Below are 17,565 nucleotides of genomic sequence, written 5' to 3' on the forward strand. Positions count from 1 at the left end.
ATAAGCAGTGAATCTGTACCAAGATTACTTAATCTTGTCTGGACTGTAAATCTTCATCATTAGAACATTTGCTACACGCTTTCTTTAACAGTTATCACCTGGATAATGGATAACAAACTTTTCCCTACAGCAATGGACACAAAATCCAGCCTTCCTTATAAAATACACCATGATTTAACAGTACATTCAACATTGAAGTGAATTGAAACGGAGATTAAAGTGGGATCATAATGACTGTAGAGAATATAACCCCCAGGCAGGGCAGATACTGCAGGCCTCAGGACAAGCACAGGGACCGTTTAGAGAGATAAAGAACTGCTTTATTTTTAAACATCTGCACAGGCCAGGGGGTCTTTGCTTTAACCACAGCTGCCTGCAACAGAAATAATTCACCCCCAGACACAAGAAAACAGAACTGCTACTTTTTATGTCATTTTCAGTTTCCGTTCTAAATGGAACATAGACCCGAAACGGGAAGTTGAGCACGCTTTTGTCTAAATCTGAAATCCTGAAATGGTCATATCTTTTCATAGCCCTTCATTATACCCTTTATCCTGCCACCCTCTCGACCAATCAGAATTGAGCACATAATCAAACTGTACATACAAAACATACAATATATTTTTATGACATTACTATATATTTACCCTTTGCCTGCCGGGAGCACATTCACTCAAATGAAAGCCACACCAATCACAGCTCAGGGTGCATTTGTGTACGGCTACGACAGTGTTGTGTCCTGTTGGGTTTAGTCGGGGAGGATGACATCACACGTTACCTGGTTGTAGTGCGTCTCACAGTAAGCCAGTCCCTTCCTCTCATAGTGACGGTGGCCCAGGAAGGGTTTCTCACACTTAGCACACACAAAATGCTGCAAACACACGGCACCGGCCCAACACGTTAATACAGGGCTCATCACCGCAGCACAGCACGGCACACGCGCGGTCAGGGGCGAGCAGTTACAGGGCACAGCACCCCCTGCTGGACACAGACCCTCCAGACAGGCTCTGCCTTCTTCAGACCGTTTACTGTCACAAAACTATCGGACTATGCGTCTGGTGAATACTAGCTAAAGAGAGCAGTGGATTATGGGGAATTTGCTTATGTATGCTGTGGGTACTGCAATGGATTCTGGGAGTAATAGCGAGGTGCGCTGTAGGTTCTATCAGCAGTGGATTGTGGGAGCCTGCGTGCTGTATTGTGTGTATGGAGCCGCCTGTCTGAGAGGAGTCAGCGCCAGTCGGGGACTCTGGGTAAACAGGAAGCAGAGCGGAGAGTGAGTCAGGCAGGAAGGAGCCTCGCCCCTCCTCACCATGTCAAAGTGCCTCTCGCAGTAGGCATGTCCCCTGCGCTCATAGTACGGGTGGCCCTGGAACGGCCTTTCGCACACGGCGCACACAAAGTGCTGAGAGCGCGGGCGGAGGGGGAGGAGGAGGAGGAGGAGAAGGAGGAGGAGGAAGAGGTACACAGACACAGGAACACACAGAATATGACCGAAAGAGGAACAGCAGTTATGACCTGACAGACAGAAAGCGGGAAACGGTTTATAAAAAGATGAGTGAAAAAAGACCTTAAAGGACAGGACAGAAAAACTAGAACGGAAAAAACAGTCCCAGAGGGTTTTCTTGAACCAATGAAATGAAGGAGAAGCAGAGAGTTGCCATCAACATACAATAAAGCACAAAAATACAGAGAGAAGCTTCAAAATACATACACTATTCCAAACTTCAGAATACATCAAAAGGAACTTTAAATTACATCAATGGAAACTTCAAAATACATCAGTACTGAAACCAGACAACATGACTATCACTGCTACAGCAGGATATTGGCCGTAAACCAAAAGTCACACATTAATGGTTGAAAATGGTGTTTCTGACTGGGCGACACAGCGACAGAACGGGGTGTGTAATGAATGCTGTGTAAGTATCGTATATCCACACCTCCACATGCCACTGCTTCCCCATGGCGTTGACCACGCGGCCCTCGATTGGTCTCCTGCAGGCGCCACAGATGGGCACGCCCATTTTATCATGGCAGGGCAGGCAGTAGAGCTCCCCCTTCAGCTCACGGGCATCGGCCGTCAGCTCCTTACTGCATGGAGGAGAGAGGGGAGGGAGAGGGGAGGAGAGGGGAGGGAGAGGGGAGAGGTGGAGAGGAAAGAAGGAAAAAGGTAAGAGAGGTGGAGAGGTGCAACACATTTCTTGCCCCTGATTCACATTTCACGTCCTGCCCCTCTGATATCTCTTTGGTGAGTCACCCCTGTGCTGACATTGCATAATCAAGCTCTCCCCCTATTTACTCAAAACTGAACAGCCTGTTCCTGCCGAGTCATGCATAACGAGCCGGAGACAGCGAGAGAGGGAGGGAGAGGAGACAGCAAAGAAAGAGAGCAAGAGAGAGCAAGAGAGAGCAAGAGAGAGCAAGAGAGCGCTAGAGCGAGAGAGCGTCTGAGCAAGGGAGAGCTACAGTGAGAGAGCGAGAGAGTCTGAGAAGGACAGGGAGCGAGAGAGAGAAAGAGTGTATTTAACTTGGGTCCTTCCCAACACCGCTAGTTTTTTTGGTCCGACTCACCTGAGCTTCTACCTGACAGATCAGGAGACGGCTCGCTGCATAAACACAGCCAGAGTATCGTTCCAAGGCGCCCTGAGAGATTAAATATTCAGAGGCCTAATCTGCGTGCGTGTTGGCAGGGCATGGCAGCCTGCATTACTTAGTCACCCTCCAAACGCAGGCAGTTTAAACACATTCTGCGGCTGTAATTGGTTGGGCCAGTCGGGGACAGACTGGGGTCACGAGGAGCCCCAGCTGTGAAACACAACACGCCTGTCTTGGTTCGGCCAGAGGCCTGAGAGACTCCCTCCTCTCCTCTCCTCTCCCTTTCTCAACCCTCCTCTCATCCCATTTGGCTGGTTTTAAAGGGGAGTGAGGGAGCCCAGGCCGGCCCCAATTTCTGAACTGTTGCGATGTCTCGAGGCAGCTTCACTTCACAGTCCAAAAGGTCCCTGGGCACCAGAACTGCCAATACTCAGGGAAGTAGCCACTATTTGGTCATAACATAGATGCACTCCAGTGTACAGCACAGAAACACCCCTTTCTGGAACCTTCTCTGAGGTACTCAGAGAGGGCAGATAACTGACCCACAGTTGGGGCAGCTGAAGTAGTCAGGGAGGGGACTCGGAGGGGGCAGATACTGACCCGCAGTTGGTGCAGTTGAAGTGGTCGGGGTGGTAGGGGTCGTTCTTGAAGATGAGCGGCTGCTCCTCGATGATGGCGTGGCACTTCTGGCAGATGTACTTGCCCAGACCCCGGGCCTTCTCCCGGTTATGGCACGGGCGGCACAGGTGCCTGCGGGGACACGGGAGAGCAGTGAGCACTTACAGTAGCGACCGTGTCACAGGAGGCATCTGCGGAGATGCGCCGCGTGCGGTAACCGCGGCGACCACGTCAGCCCACACTTTAAAGCGCCGGGCCGAAGCCCAGGCCCGGTACAGCAGGGCTCTGATGGCGAGGGGCGTGGTGCGTGCGGGCGGGGGCTCACCTGCCCGCGTTCTTCACGAAGCCCACGTCCGCCAGCACGGCCTGGCAGATGTCGCAGCAGAAGCAGTCGGGGTGCCAGCTGTTGTTCATGGCCTTGATCACGCGGCCAATGATGAACTCCCCTGAGGAAGAGAAGGACCCTCAGTACACCCTCTGTAACTTTCACACATTTAACCTTCACACTTCCAACCTCAAGCTCCACCGCATTTTCACCCCGTGTGTGCACCTGTACGCTTTTTATCAATTCGATATCGTGCATAACCATCTTCTCTGATGATATGTTTAAAGTGTATGGCGCAATGATCTTGAGTCTTGGATGAAACGGAGGTTCAAATCCCGACCACAGCACATTCTGCATTACGTTCCACGGAACTGGGCTGGATTTCAGCCGCACTTCCACAGAACTCATCTGACACCGGCGCCTGCCTCTCGCCCTGAAACATCTGCTGCGACAGCTCCACACAGATCGGAACGCGGACGGGTGCCAGGGCCCCCTCACGTGTCCGTGCGCGGGTCGAGACGCGGGTACTCACCGCACTGGTGGCAGCAGGGGGCGAACAGCATCTGGAAGTCGTGCTCGCAGTACTTCCTGCCCTCGAACTGCAGGCGGAGGGAAGAGACGTGAGAACACAACCCACAGCATGGCACCACAACCCGTCACACATAAACACTAATAAATACAGCGCACTTCAGGGAACAAGACTCGCGTGAGATTACTTTACAACTGTAAATAGAGGTTCGTTCACGTGGGATAATCCGGATGCTTTGAAAGCTTTCCGTTCCGTAGCAAAAAGGACTCCGGAAAGCGATTACACAGAGCGGAGGGGTGAGGGGTAAGGGGACCCCAGTGCCGGGGCCCCCGCCCGCGCTGTCGCTGAGCGGGGGAGACGGGCGGGGCTGCAGTAACAGCCACTTCAAAGGGAACGCGTGCGCGTTTCATTTCCTCAAACTGTCATCCCACTGTCCTCGGGCGATTAAGCTGAGGATTAACCAAGTGAGGTCGTCTTCCTCTGGGTTCACCCGCCTTTCCTACGGCCAAATCTCGCTTCCGAGCCCAACCGCGGGCGAACCGGACCCGTGGCTGAAGCCTGAAGAGAGCCAATCGACCGACACCACATGAAATAAACCACACCTGTTTCAGGAAGTCAAGAGCTCTGACAGCACAGACTGACTGTATGATGAACCGGTCTTCTCAACGGCGTTTTCCCCCAGTGATATATTGGTTAATGAGACTTGCTTTTTGAACACACTTAGAACGCTAATGAGATATCTGTCCATTATTCATGTTAGCTCCATTACATTAATGCATGAGGCATGGGGAGCAGTTTTCTCCAGTTATGATCAGAGCAGCAGTCCTGCTGATTTATTGGATTCCTAAAGTCTCTGTAGCTCTATTATTGAGATGAATCGCGCAGAACGACTGATTTAATTGTGTGGTGTGTGTAAAGCCCCAGGTATGGTGAGCACCTCATAGAAGAGTCCCTCCGGGAACTGCTGGAAGCACTGGGCACACACAAAGCACTGCTCATGGTACAGCTCCCCGTTGCTGTTGACAATCTTCTCCGCCGGGGCGAAGCCACTCTTGCAGCGCTCACAGATGGCATTTGCCAGGGCATTTGCCATGTTGCTGCAGGAGAGAAATGAAAATATTCAATTTCATCATTATTTAATTAATGTAGTCAATACCTTTTACAGCAGGAATAATTAAAATATTGGACCTGCTCAAACACTTCACAATGAGCAGGAAGTGAGGTCACCGTGAGGTGGGGGACTCTGTGAGGTCACTGTGCGATGGGGGACTCTGTGAGGTCACTGTGCGGTGGGGGACTCAGTGAGGTCATAGTGCAGGGGGATTCAGTGAGGTCATATTGCAGGGGGGAATTAAGTGAGGTCATAGTGCAGGGGCGATTCAGTGAGGTCATAGGGCAGGGGGGATTCAGTGAGGTCATAGTGCAGGGGCGATTCAGTGAGGTCATAGTGCAGGGGCGATTCAGTGAGGTCATAGTGCAGGGGGGATTCAGTGAGGTCATAGTGCAGGGGGGATTCAGAGAGGTCACAGGTCACAGTCATGGTGTTTTGGATAGGTGGAAAAGGATAGTCTCTCAAGGACACTACTGTGACGAAGACGTTCAAACCATAAATCTCTTAATCCTAAAGAGTATGAAATATATTGGGAAGACCTCTCCCTTCTGCTATCTATTAGTAAAGCAATTTCAGTTAATAAAAACAAAGAGCAGCACATTCATCCAAGAAGCACTGCTTCAAAGTTTGTAATGGAACAGTTATCACATTCCTTTGCAGAAACATTGGGCAGGAAGGCCTAGCAGACTACACTGCTAAAACCCTCACTGGGTTTCACATGAACAGATGCATCATACCAACACAATGTGCTCAGTGTTACGAACACATCTGGACTGGAATATTATCACTGCTAATGGATTGCGTCCATGATCTTTCATCCCACAATCTCAAAGCATTGTTGTACAAGCACTGAACACTCTCACACACCTGTATGCACTGTAGATTTTATCAAACAACATACAATGCTGGTTGAAAAAAACGACATGACCCAACAGCAACGTTGTGATGGTGACGATGAAGAGTTCTGTTGACACTGATGACACCGTTTAAAGCTGGTGAAATATGGAAACTTTAGCCGCTCCGCTCCTCGTAGCGTCCCTCTGACTAATCAGTGGGGGGAAGGGAGGAGGGGGGCGGTGGGGAAGTTGGACAGATGAGGGTGTGTTTTTAAAAAATCTCTTTTCACAATGTTCTCTCACAGTTGCGCCATGAGAGAGCGGCAGGGACGTGTGTTTGAGGGAACACTGATCTGTCATCTCGAGCCCCGACGATAAACACGCCCAGCTGCGTTTGGTCACAAGCCCGTGTCGTATCTGAAAATGACGGGCGAGAGAGAAGACCCACACAGCCACATTGCCCAGAGGCAGAACGAACATTACATTACATTACATTACTGGCGTTTCAGACGCTCTTATCCAGAGCGACGTACAGTTGATTAGACCAAGCAGGAGACAATCCTCCCCTGGAGCAATGCAGGGTTAAGGGCCTTGCTCAAGGGCCCAACGGCTGTGCGGATCTTATTGTGGCTACACTGGGATTCAAACCCCCGATCTTGCGTGTCCCAGTCCTTTACCTTAACCACTACGCTACAGAACACCACTTCCATCACGTTAGCCGCAGCCCTGGGCCGGCCATGCTGAGACACAGCCCAGCTGAATCTCCGATGACACCAACCCACACCGACATATGCCTGGTTCACACACAGCATTTCCACTGTGACAGAGGAAATTCAATGCAATCATTAGTCATTGACACGGCCTTGTAAGTAATAGCCACAAATTATATAAACTGACCCTAAATACTTTTCATATCTTTAGCATACACAGGTCACCATGGGACCATATCAAGCTGTGTGTTTTTTCCAACGTATGATTTAGTGTAGATAACATAATTTATTTGGTGTGTGTTTGCAGACTGGTTAAATAAAGTGTCATGCTCTTGCGCCAGCTTAATAAACCTGCCATTTTCCACTTCAGTCCAAAGAGTACAATTGGCTGCTAACATGCTTGCTTCTGGGCATCCCTCTATTGACTGTCATCTCTGTAGGGCACACTAACATAGGGCCTGTAAACGGGGGCCTCCAGGAAAAAGTTTGTAAAGCCTTGTCCTTACAACTTACTGAAATATTTTTTTATGGGCAAATCATGCATGAATAGTTAGCCTATCTTTCCCTGGCTATAAGTTGCTCCGTTGGTGATCATCCAGACATTGATCTAGAGTCAAGGTGTATAATATGCTCATCCACCTGCAGCTCATAAGGTGCTCTCAAGAGTAATTACCACCTCTTGTAAGACTCGACACAGTGCAGGACCAAAGACAGTAGGTGAACCCACGATACGAATTCAGTAAGCATGTGCCCCATTTCAGACTTGTGGCAAGCTCATATCAATCAAACACAAACACAGTAGGGCAATAATAGTAACGTTCGGCCTTAATGATCCCGTTCATGATAAGGGATTATTGAACATCAGCACTTCTGTACAACAACAACAACTCTGAAACAAATCCAATCAATGCTTGCAAAGATAACATTGCCATTCAAATTCTCAAGTCTCTATCATGTGTACACAGAACGAACACAAGCCCAATACCTTTCTGACATTCTTTCCATGTCAGGCCCCGACTGTTGCTCTGTAAATGTTAGCACTGAACCGCAGCTGTGAAAAGCATGGAAGCCCTCACCTAATGAGAGAGTTAATGGTTAAGCCAGAACAAACCCCTCTACGTTCACAACCAGAGCCTTAAATCTTACGACGCCCGACAAAAAGCAGAGAAGGGGGTGGGGGGGTGGGGGGGGGGGGGGTCAGGAGAGGGATTTACTTTGTTTGAAAGGTCAGAATTCCAGCGCGTCTCTAGGAGAGTGTGTTTATGCACCATGGATACACTGCCAGGCCTCGTAGTAAAGTGACACACAGCACACGCCAGCCTCTGCATTTCGCAGACAGGCCGAGCAGTGCACGTTCTCAGCCACGAGAATCCATTCACTGCCTCATGAAACGACTGCCAAACCACACCACGTACCTGTGTACTGAGGCAGCTTGGGTAATGTAGTCCACCCCTCAACACCAGCACAGGGCACTGATACTGAACCCAACAGTCTGGTCCCATGCACCCAAATTAACAAGGGCTGACCATATCCACCCTCCAAGGTTTGGAGGTTCATGAATTGAAACAGCCTCCGTTGGATAATGTCTATAGCCTCAGTCTCCTCGGGGTTATTTTTGTTTAGATTTAGGAGAAGGCACACTGTGATAGCTGTCCTGAGAAGTGAGGCTGCAGCAGAACAGTAGTGACCTGTGTCTGGAGGTGCACGACTGACAAGAGAGCAACCGCTGGTGTGCAACCAGGATCAATAGTTAGTACGGAACTCAGGCGGACAGCTGCCTGCAATCTGTTGCTATTTGAAGAGCTGCATAATTGCGGATATGGGGCGGAAGCTCGATAGTAACCAGGTTCACTGCAGTTACAGTGTATCATCTCCACAGAAGCTGAAAGAAGCAATGCTGTTTGACGTTAAGCAGTCATGTCTTCACCAGGTCAGGGGTAGGCTATAGGCTATTCCATGTGTGAATGCCATGGCCCACTGCCTCACGCCTCCCCCACTTACCCAATGAGGCATGTCCCCCTCCCATAGCCGTTTCCCTGGGGGAGACTCTGCAGTGTAATATTAAATGTAATATCAAAAGCTTTACTTTAAAAACCTTGGGCAATGTTACACAAACACAACCGTCAAATCCCAAGTACCAGAACTGGGGTAATGGCAAGACATTTTATGCTTTTAGGAAAAAAAACAAAAAAAAAAAACAATCTAATTTAAAATCTCTACAGAGTATAAAATAAGGTTAGTATAATAGCATGTCTTTTTTTTTTTCAGGATAACAACTGAAATTTATGTCTTTGACATGTTTTTAACTCAAACTCAAATCTTTATATTTTTATGTTAATTAGTGCAATAAATCGTAGTGACTTTTGTTACACACCCCTTTGTACAGCTGGATACTAAATGACTCAAGGATACAACAGCAGAGTCCCTCCCAAGATTAAGACCTGGAACCCTCTTGTTGCGGTTTCCCAGACCACTACCAAACCACCTCGACCCTCCAGATGGCTGGCTCAGTTCTCAGCACCAACAGGTCCGTCCCCTCACTTCTCAAGCACAAACAGTCTAACGCAAAAAACACTTCTGAATATTCATGGGGAGGTGTGCCCAACAACACTGCACAAATGACGTTCCTCTTTGGACACACTGGTTCCTGAATATTCATGAATTGCAACATTGCCCCGGAAACTACCGCGGCCAGCTGGAAACCTCCTGTTGTACACGCAGGGAGGACAGAAGGCGCACAGCTGAACCTCTGGCGGGCCACAGAATCGGTGCCATGTCTTCCTTCACTAAACCAAAGGCAGGCTCTGGAGCGTGTAGCATCCTCACAACCTCATGAGCTAAAGCGGCAGAAAGCGAGTGACCGGCCTGCCGTTCCCAGCTGGGCCGCCCCTCCCTGGGTGGAAATGAGCAATCCCCCAGGCATTTCCATCTCTTATCCATGTCTCTCAGAGCCAGAGAAAATGGCTGCTTGTTTTGAATGTGCAAATGCCATTTTGTGACACCATCGCGCATTCCAAAACCTGTCAGAGCTGCTCTCTGCCACTAACGCCCATATAAGGGCACCTGGTCTGGTGCACTTGGTGTGGAAGTAGGCCTTACACCACCGCCTCCATCCTGTGAACACTCACCCACCGAGGTCCGGTCAGGACAGCCATCTGGATTCAGTCAACATTCGCTCCCCACTTTCATTTACAAATAAATGCAAGCATCTATTAAAACATTATTATTATTTTTTTAAAACAACAATTAGTTTAGCGAGTTATTCTTGGTGACTGGCCAAAGGGTTCAAAAGATTTTAATAATTGTTCTTATTTTGAAGTGAAACAGCACTTTAGTTCAGGACAAATGTTGACTGAATTCAGGTGGGTGTGTTCGATATGTGCACAGCGCACTGCAAACAGTTTGTGGTTGAGGCCTGTGAGTTGGTCTGTCTGTAAGCAGCCTGGCAACGGAGCCTGCCGAATACGCACTGTACAAGCCCAGGACATGAGACTGGAGTTTAAACAGGCAGGAAAGCGACGTAGAAAACGAGCATCCGCCTGCAACATGAAATACACCATCGGCTGATTCATAAACAAAGTTATAAATTTAAACACGAGAAGAATGTGGTGCCCCATGCAGCACCCACTACCAGCTCTCTCCTCCACAATGTGGTTCTCTGCAAGTGTTGACGCACCTGATCGATAAATCAGCTTCAAAAAATCCAGGCGAGGAGCTGGAGGGACTTCAAATGTATCGCTAGCTTCCCGACAGTCCAAAATACATAAAATAGCTAACAGAGCCAATATGGAGCCAATAGAGCAGAGACAGGAAGTCTGCAGCAAAAACGAATAATTTCTAAAAATATACCAGCAGTGCATTCTTCGGGGACAATAAGCACAGAGACAGGGATCCCTAAAGCCAGGCTTTGATGGGTTCACCTGATATAGACCCACAGCTGAGCCACATAAAGTGTGCGAAGCCTCTTACCCTCACATCGCTTCAGACCACAGGAAGCAACGGGCCACAGTTAGCAAGGTACCCACCTGTGTTTTTCCCCCAGAATGGAAACAAAAAATGTTTCACTGTTTGTAGCTCACCAGAACGTCTAAAAAGCTGAAAAATATGCCCTCTCTGAGATTTCACCAGGCTGACATGCCCACATGGTGCACGCTCAGGACGACTCCCCAGCCCACCCTGCATAATCCCCTGTCTGTGCCGGGCCTGACAGAACGCCGCTGTCCAGCTTCCCCGCTCCCAGCGGGACCACACTCTCACACAAGCCCTGCGCTGTGTCCGGTTCTCAAAGCGCACAGCGCTGGCCATTTAAAACCCCTGGCTACTCCGCCGCTCCTGCAAGAAGTGTGTACCACTGTCTGACTGACCGTTTTCGAAACTAAAACCATCAAAATACGTAATTAGCAGAGTAAAATCAACCTGCCAGGCCCCATATTGTCGTCTACTTAATCCCACCGAAGTCTACCGAAACAGAGCACAGCGTTGCAGCAGTGCAGTTGCCTGGCGTGCGTTTCCATGGTGAGCGGTGTGTACAGGGTCCGTGTCACAGCCAGGCCCCCACTCACAAGCGCGCGTAGAAGTCGCAGAACTCCTTGTACACTTTGACGTCGCTGCGCCTCCTCTGCGACTTGGAGATGGGCACCTCCTCCGCCTCGCCCCCGTCCGCGTGGCACGGGCCGTTCACCGCCTCCTCCAGCACCTCCCCGTTCTCCGGGATGGAGGGGGGTGGAGCGCGGCTCTGGACCTCCATGAGAAGCGTAAAAAAATGGCTGAAAGCGGGAAAAAGCCTGAAGAAAGCGAGGCTGAGATACTCTGCGGGGAGGACGGGCGAAGCGGCGCTCCTTCGCTGTTCCCTTCCCAAATCCGTCTGCTCCACAGCCAGTCCCAGCTCCCTCTCCCTCCCTCGCTCGCTCGCTCCCTCCCTCTCTTTCTCTCTCTCTGCCCCGCTCGGGAGCTGGAGGGCTGGACTCCCCTTTCAAATTAAGAGCGCACACACCCCCCACCCCCGAGGCCCGGCCCAAAGAGGGAGGAGGTCACTGTCACAGAGGGGCCCCGGGGTGGAGCTCACAGACCCCCAGGCTGAGGTACAGGGCCCCCCCCTCCCCCCCACTCATGGCTGTGGGTGCTCAACAGCTGGAGGGGGCTCAGGACAGGAGCTTTCCCAACGCACACAAAAAAGGAGGGAAAACAGCGGCTTTGGAATTCAGGCTGTGGATCCCAGTGGACAACGCTGGGAATAGCAGCAGCAGCAGCAGCAGGGAGAGGAGACCAGAGCCAGAGACAGAGAGAATCCCTCTGAGTGACAGAGCTGTGCGCATCAATCAACACAGGCCGTCAAATTTTATCCCAAAAAAAAAAGAAAAAATTATAATAATAACAAAATTAAAACCATGAACTTTCTGAAAAAATGTATACGACTATCATTGTGCAAAGTGACCTGCAACTTGAACATGTTACTAAACATGAACACCCAGCAGTGCCGATGAGATGAAATGAATGTCACTTTGAATAGGAATTTTGAGTGATGGGGTACTCCCTCTCGGTTGAATCTTGGGCCCTTGGTTTGGGATCAGGGTCCCTTACCCTCCAGCACTCAGGCTCATCTCACACACAGGACTTTTACGCAGGAGAGACATTCTTCCCCTATTCCCGTCTTCAGCATAGTTTCATCATCTACAAATAGATGCCGCGTGTCGTCTCATCTCCAAACTAGGCGCTGGACTTCTGGCAGCTGAGTGTTTACACCCCACCCTGGCCATGTGTCACACTGTTGGTTCAGCCTTCCCATCTCTCCCTCCCTCCCTCCCTCCCTCTCTCCCTCCCTCCCTCTCTCAACTGCTGGAATCAGCAGCTCACAGGCGTGTGGCAGTAACTCCAGACGTTGATGAGGCAGTGAAATGAGGCGGTGGAAGGAAGAGGAGGAACAGGAAGTCTCTGAGAATCCAACACCCTGATTAAACGGATGTAGATGAGTGATGCAGAAGGGTCACGGGGAAGGGGGGCTAATTCAGCACGTCCTCTCCTGTGATGTATTACACGTGTGAGAGGGTGGGCCTGCCCTGGACACTGGGTGGGTTCTGGTTCTGAAAGGCCCGTTCCACACCACACGCAGAGGTCAGAGGTCAGCATAAATGTGGCCCTATTAGGCCCTGCCCAGAAGGGAAACCACTAACACACAGACCTCACACCTGAAGGCCAGCGGACGAGTGAGAGGTACAAACATGTCACATGCTCTTTACAATACTGTCTTTTTCCCCATTACTACTATTTCAGGTGACAGGGCCAAATTAAAGTATGCCGACGTAAGACTTAAATTCAAGTCTCTATTTTTACGTCAAATTTGAAAGAGAGAGAACGTCTCTCTTCAGGGCAGCGTGCATGACAAAGGGCGTACGTGTGACCGCTGTGCTGAAGGCCTTTGTTGTGAGAGGACAATCTATTCCAGCACACATTCCACAGTAACAGGTGCCCCTCAGGTCCCCTCCCTCACTGCCGCCTATTCTGGTCTCCTGACTCCTCCAAAACACAATGGCCATTAGAGGCAAGTCTGCTTTTCAGTGTCAACACAGCCAGATTATCTCTGAGCTGGAGTAAACACAATGGCCATATTGTGGCTAAAGCCAGTCCAGAGTGCAGGGTGTTCAAGGTGAGGTAGGAGACTTCTACGCTTGAAACCTTGCCCGCCCACGAGAAATGGCACAGCAACAGAATTGACAAAACTACCCTCCCCAACGCACTCCCTCATTTAAACACAAGTGGCCAAATAAAGTCAGGGCAAACCTAAAAGAATGTCCATTGCTCAGTAATCAATGGGCTCACTGGAAAGGAATGGCAGCCATTTTAAACTGGAGTCCTCGTTGTGCGTTTAAGGACAGCCCTGCTGCCAAGCGCGCCTCCTTCTTCTCTTTAGAAGCCCTGCATTCCTCCCCTGCTCACGCACTCCAGGCCCTGTGCTTCAGACCTGCGCTCAGACTGCCGGAGTAAGAGCAGCTTCAGCCGGGAGCTGCTCGCAGGACAGGGAGGCTGGCGGGCACGAGGGTGAGCTGATTTTGGGGGTCTGAGAAAGTGCCGACAGTGTTTGGCGGCGGTGCCTCACGGAGGCCCTGGTCCAACGCGACATCAGCAGCATGGACGGGGTAAACAGCACGGCTGTCGCCGGTCCAGGACCCCTCCCTCTGCAGGGGGCCAGAGGGCCTATAATTACACGGCCTGCCGTAAAAACACGGGCTGGGGTCGAATTGCCCTATATTTGGCCGCACCAACTGTCACCGCCAGACAGTGTGACTCTGGGACAGGACTCTCTCGGAAAGGACCGGATGGGGACATGACAGCGATGGAGCGGGGGGAGGCTTCGCCCCCCGCGGCCTCTCTCTGGGTCCATCTCCCCGAAGAGAGAGGGCCTCTCTCTGGGTCCATCTCCCCGAAGAGAGAGGGCCTCTCTCTGGGTCCATCTCCCCGAAGAGAGAGGGCCTCTCTCTGGGTCCATCTCCCCGAAGAGAGAGGGCCTCTCTCTGGGTCCATCTCCCCGAAAAGAGAGGGCCTCTCTCTGGGTCCATCTCCCCGAAGAGAGAGGGCCTCTCTCTGGGTCCATCTCCCCGAAGAGAGAGGGCCTCTCTCTGGGTCCATCTCCCCAAAGAGAGAGGGCCTCTCTCTGGGTCCATCTCCCCGAAGAGAGAGGGCCTCTCTCTGGGTCCATCTCCCCGAAGAGAGAGGGCCTCTCTCTGGGTCCATCTCCCTGAAGAGAGAGGGCAGGGCAGGCCCCAGTACTGGGCCTGATCTCTGGGAGCTTGTCTCTCTGGGAGCGGGAGGTGGAGTCTAACGCCCGGTGCCAACGGCACCAACACACCGCAGATTCCACGAGCGGCCTCGCTTCACGGGTTCCCCATTACGTCCCATCAGCTTCGCTTAAAGACAGCGGAATGAGATGCTGTGGGTGAAATAATTTAATTTAACCCAAAAATCTGAAAATTCACTGACTTTCCATTTCTTAAAGAAGACAGCAATCGCACTTTAGAACACAAGCACATTTTTATGAAGCTCTTTTGCGCCTGCAAATCAACAACAACCCATCTGACCGTTTTGGAAAATTAAATCATAAATTAGCTGCTTGCTGCCTGTTATGAGGACTGCACCTTTCCAAAAATTCCTAACTTTGTTCAGCTTTTGAGAACGCTGCCATTTATTAATCTCCGGAATTTCACCCGCCATATCTTTCAGAAGAAATGCGATTTTCCCTTTCCCTTCTGAAGGGAATGGCATGCCCTGCAGCAGATTCCCGTGTCAGTGAACGGGGCCAGGTTCAGGAATGTTCCAGAAGGCCACGATCTCCCAGAGCCAATATTCCTGACACGAGTGAGAGAGTCCAGCCTCTCAATAAATAACGTTTTCGACTGATAAACAAGCAGCCACGAGACGGCACACAGCCGTGCCGTTTTAAACACCGTGACTTTGAGAAGTACGGTGCCGGGCCCCTCCCTGGTAGGGCCGTCCCTCAGGGCGTGCGCCCAGGAGGTGTGTGTGTCTGTGTGTGTGGGGCTAAGGAGGGAGGGATTCAGTTGTCTGACTGGGTCTCCTTGCATGAGGCAGCCTGCCTACACAAGTGGCAGAAGGAGCCAGGCCCTCCAACACCCCGACTGGCCGCCGCCCTCAGCGAGGGGACTGCACAGGGAACAGTGTTGGGGGACGACAAAGGTTTTAGAGGAGTGCAGTCCCTCGCCTACGCTTTGCCGAAATTGCACAGGGTCACAGCAACAAGACCGGCTTACAAATACGGGGCATTCCACACTGGGAGTTCAGGGTATAAGCTGGTTCCTTGCTGATGGGCTGAACAAACAATGACCTTGGGCATACTTTCAGGGTAGGTAAAAGAAAATGAAAAAAAAAAGAATGCCAAGAATGCTCTGTTCCATGACTTTGTCCCAAGTGTCATAATACTCAGCCTCTTTAACAATTAGTCCTTGGGAAGATGTGTTGAACGGCTCGTAGTGGAAAAGGCAGAACAGACCCACGCACTGGATCCACTGCAGAAGAGGAGCAAGTGGCTTCACAGAGCACCTTTGTGGTGGTTTCCAGGCAACAGGCTGGCTAAACAAACCAAAGCTCTCTCCCTCACTCCTCTCGGTCAATGTTTGCCCTGTCACTGGAGAGCAGAGTGAATCGTGTCAACACACAATACTACACTCCCTGAGAACCAGCTAAAAACGGTCATAGCCGCTAGTGCCTGGATTGGGGACACGTATTTGGAAGTGCACTCTGTGCCTGGGGCAACAGAGTGGACTTATCAAGCTCTGAGACAGCTTCTCCACTTTAATATTCAGCCTCATTCCGTGAATTCATTTCATAACGTATAATAAATACTCAATATTTTGAAACAGTAAGTGCTTAGCTTTTGACCGCTTGTCATTGCAGTGTCCTTCCCCATAGTCCCCTGCTAAGTGCAGTAGTTTCGCCAAATTGCGAAATGTGCAGGCACTCAAAGGAATCACAAGCTCAGTTAGTGATGCAAATCAGCATGAGGAAGGGAGCTGTCTGGACTTTTTTTTTCCCACAAACACACTCTGTTATCAGTCCCAGGCAATGCCAGGCAGTCGTATTCACCACAGAAACATGCATGGACGTGGTCTTTTACGGTTTAATAAATAGCCTCTGTCTTGCACAACTTGAGCTCCGTTGAAATTGAGGAACTTGACGAGATATGTATACTGCTATAAAAAGACAAGATCCAAAATTCAATTCAAATGCACTTTCTGATAAAATTGATTTTTCTTATCTGAATTATGATTAGTGTAACTTTAGCTATATAAATATGAGACAACATACTTGTCACTGAATCAAAAGGGATTTATATAGTGCATTTTTACAAAGGAACTGTGAATGCTTCCTATGGTATAAACTTGCAGAAGTCCCACAAAAGCAAAGGTCACAATAAATCCCCTCCGTGTGGATGCATCTGCACTCTGAAATCGAATGTATGTCTGTACAATCAAATCCATATCTCTCGATTTGGAAAAACAAGCATTTCGTTAAAAGTAGACCCCTACAGTTGAAGAATAACATCTCCACATCCATGTGCAGGAGAGATCGTACAGTGATCGTACCAATTTAAACCTTTTCAGAAATACACATTTGTGAGAAAGAGTTTCACAAAACAGAATCCGTTTTGGGTGAATTGCAAAATAAGATAACTGCTGGCCCTGCAGTAATGCTGCTTGGTGAAAAAGAACATGCCCATTACTGAAACAGCCCCGGTGCATTCCACCCCCTCCAGCTGCCATGACTTAGCTTTTCCATTTCCTGTCAAGGAAGAGGAGGAAGCGCATTTCTATGGAAACGTGGGTAGAGAGCACTGTGATCTGATTGGGTGGAACCCGCCTCAAAGTGGGAGTTTTATCTGTCCTCCTCCGGTATCCCATCATGCCCGTTCTCAGGCAGCGCTGGTCTCCGGCACGCAAGGCCTGGCTACCCGCCACAATCAATGGCAGGGGGTGGCGTTCGTGCCCCCTCGCCGAAGCTGAGCCTTTAAAGGAATTATGGGTGACTCCAAGACTGGGGTAAAAGCTATGGAGGGAGGGTACCTCATTCAAGGCACTTTTCCCAGAACGGTCACTACTCTGTCACTCGTTTGAACCTGCACTGCTGCTAGTCCCCGCTAGTATCAGACTCCGCCCAATCGTGCAAAATGCGGGGCATCTTTTGGACGGCACTTTTGGATGGAAGCCGGTGAGGGGAAAAAAATACAATAATGTGAGAGGGTGCCATCTAGTTATGCTCACACTGTTATATATTAAACAGAACTCCAGGGGAAAAAAAACTGCTTGAAATGCGTATTTTGTTTTGTTTTT

The 17,565-nt window shown here is 50.1% G+C and overlaps 1 protein-coding gene across 9 annotated transcripts in view; it reads right to left on the reverse strand.

Annotated features, from left to right (window-relative positions):
• The window catches only part of LOC133116257 (LIM and senescent cell antigen-like-containing domain protein 1), a 38,915-nt gene that overhangs the window by 5,760 nt on the left and 15,590 nt on the right, over positions 1 to 17,565 (reverse strand). For 4 of the 9 annotated variants that reach the window (XM_061225670.1, XM_061225671.1, XM_061225668.1 and 1 more), the window contains exons 2-7: positions 5,008 to 5,167; positions 4,074 to 4,140; positions 3,542 to 3,662; positions 3,199 to 3,348; positions 1,944 to 2,094; positions 779 to 871 (exon numbers count right to left, since the gene is read on the reverse strand). In XM_061225670.1, coding sequence (XP_061081654.1) covers positions 779 to 871; positions 1,944 to 2,094; positions 3,199 to 3,348; positions 3,542 to 3,662; positions 4,074 to 4,140; positions 5,008 to 5,167 — 742 coding nt within the window. Of the gene's footprint in view, positions 1 to 778; positions 872 to 1,312; positions 1,406 to 1,943; positions 2,095 to 3,198; positions 3,349 to 3,541; positions 3,663 to 4,073; positions 4,141 to 5,007; positions 5,168 to 11,289; positions 11,613 to 17,565 lie in introns of those variants that run through there. The other 5 variants (XM_061225665.1, XM_061225672.1, XM_061225663.1 and 2 more) reach the window with 3 other exon arrangements.

The sequence above is a fragment of the Conger conger genome, chromosome 17, assembly GCF_963514075.1.
Source record: "Conger conger chromosome 17, fConCon1.1, whole genome shotgun sequence".
NCBI classification, from domain to species: Eukaryota; Metazoa; Chordata; class Actinopteri; order Anguilliformes; family Congridae; genus Conger; species Conger conger.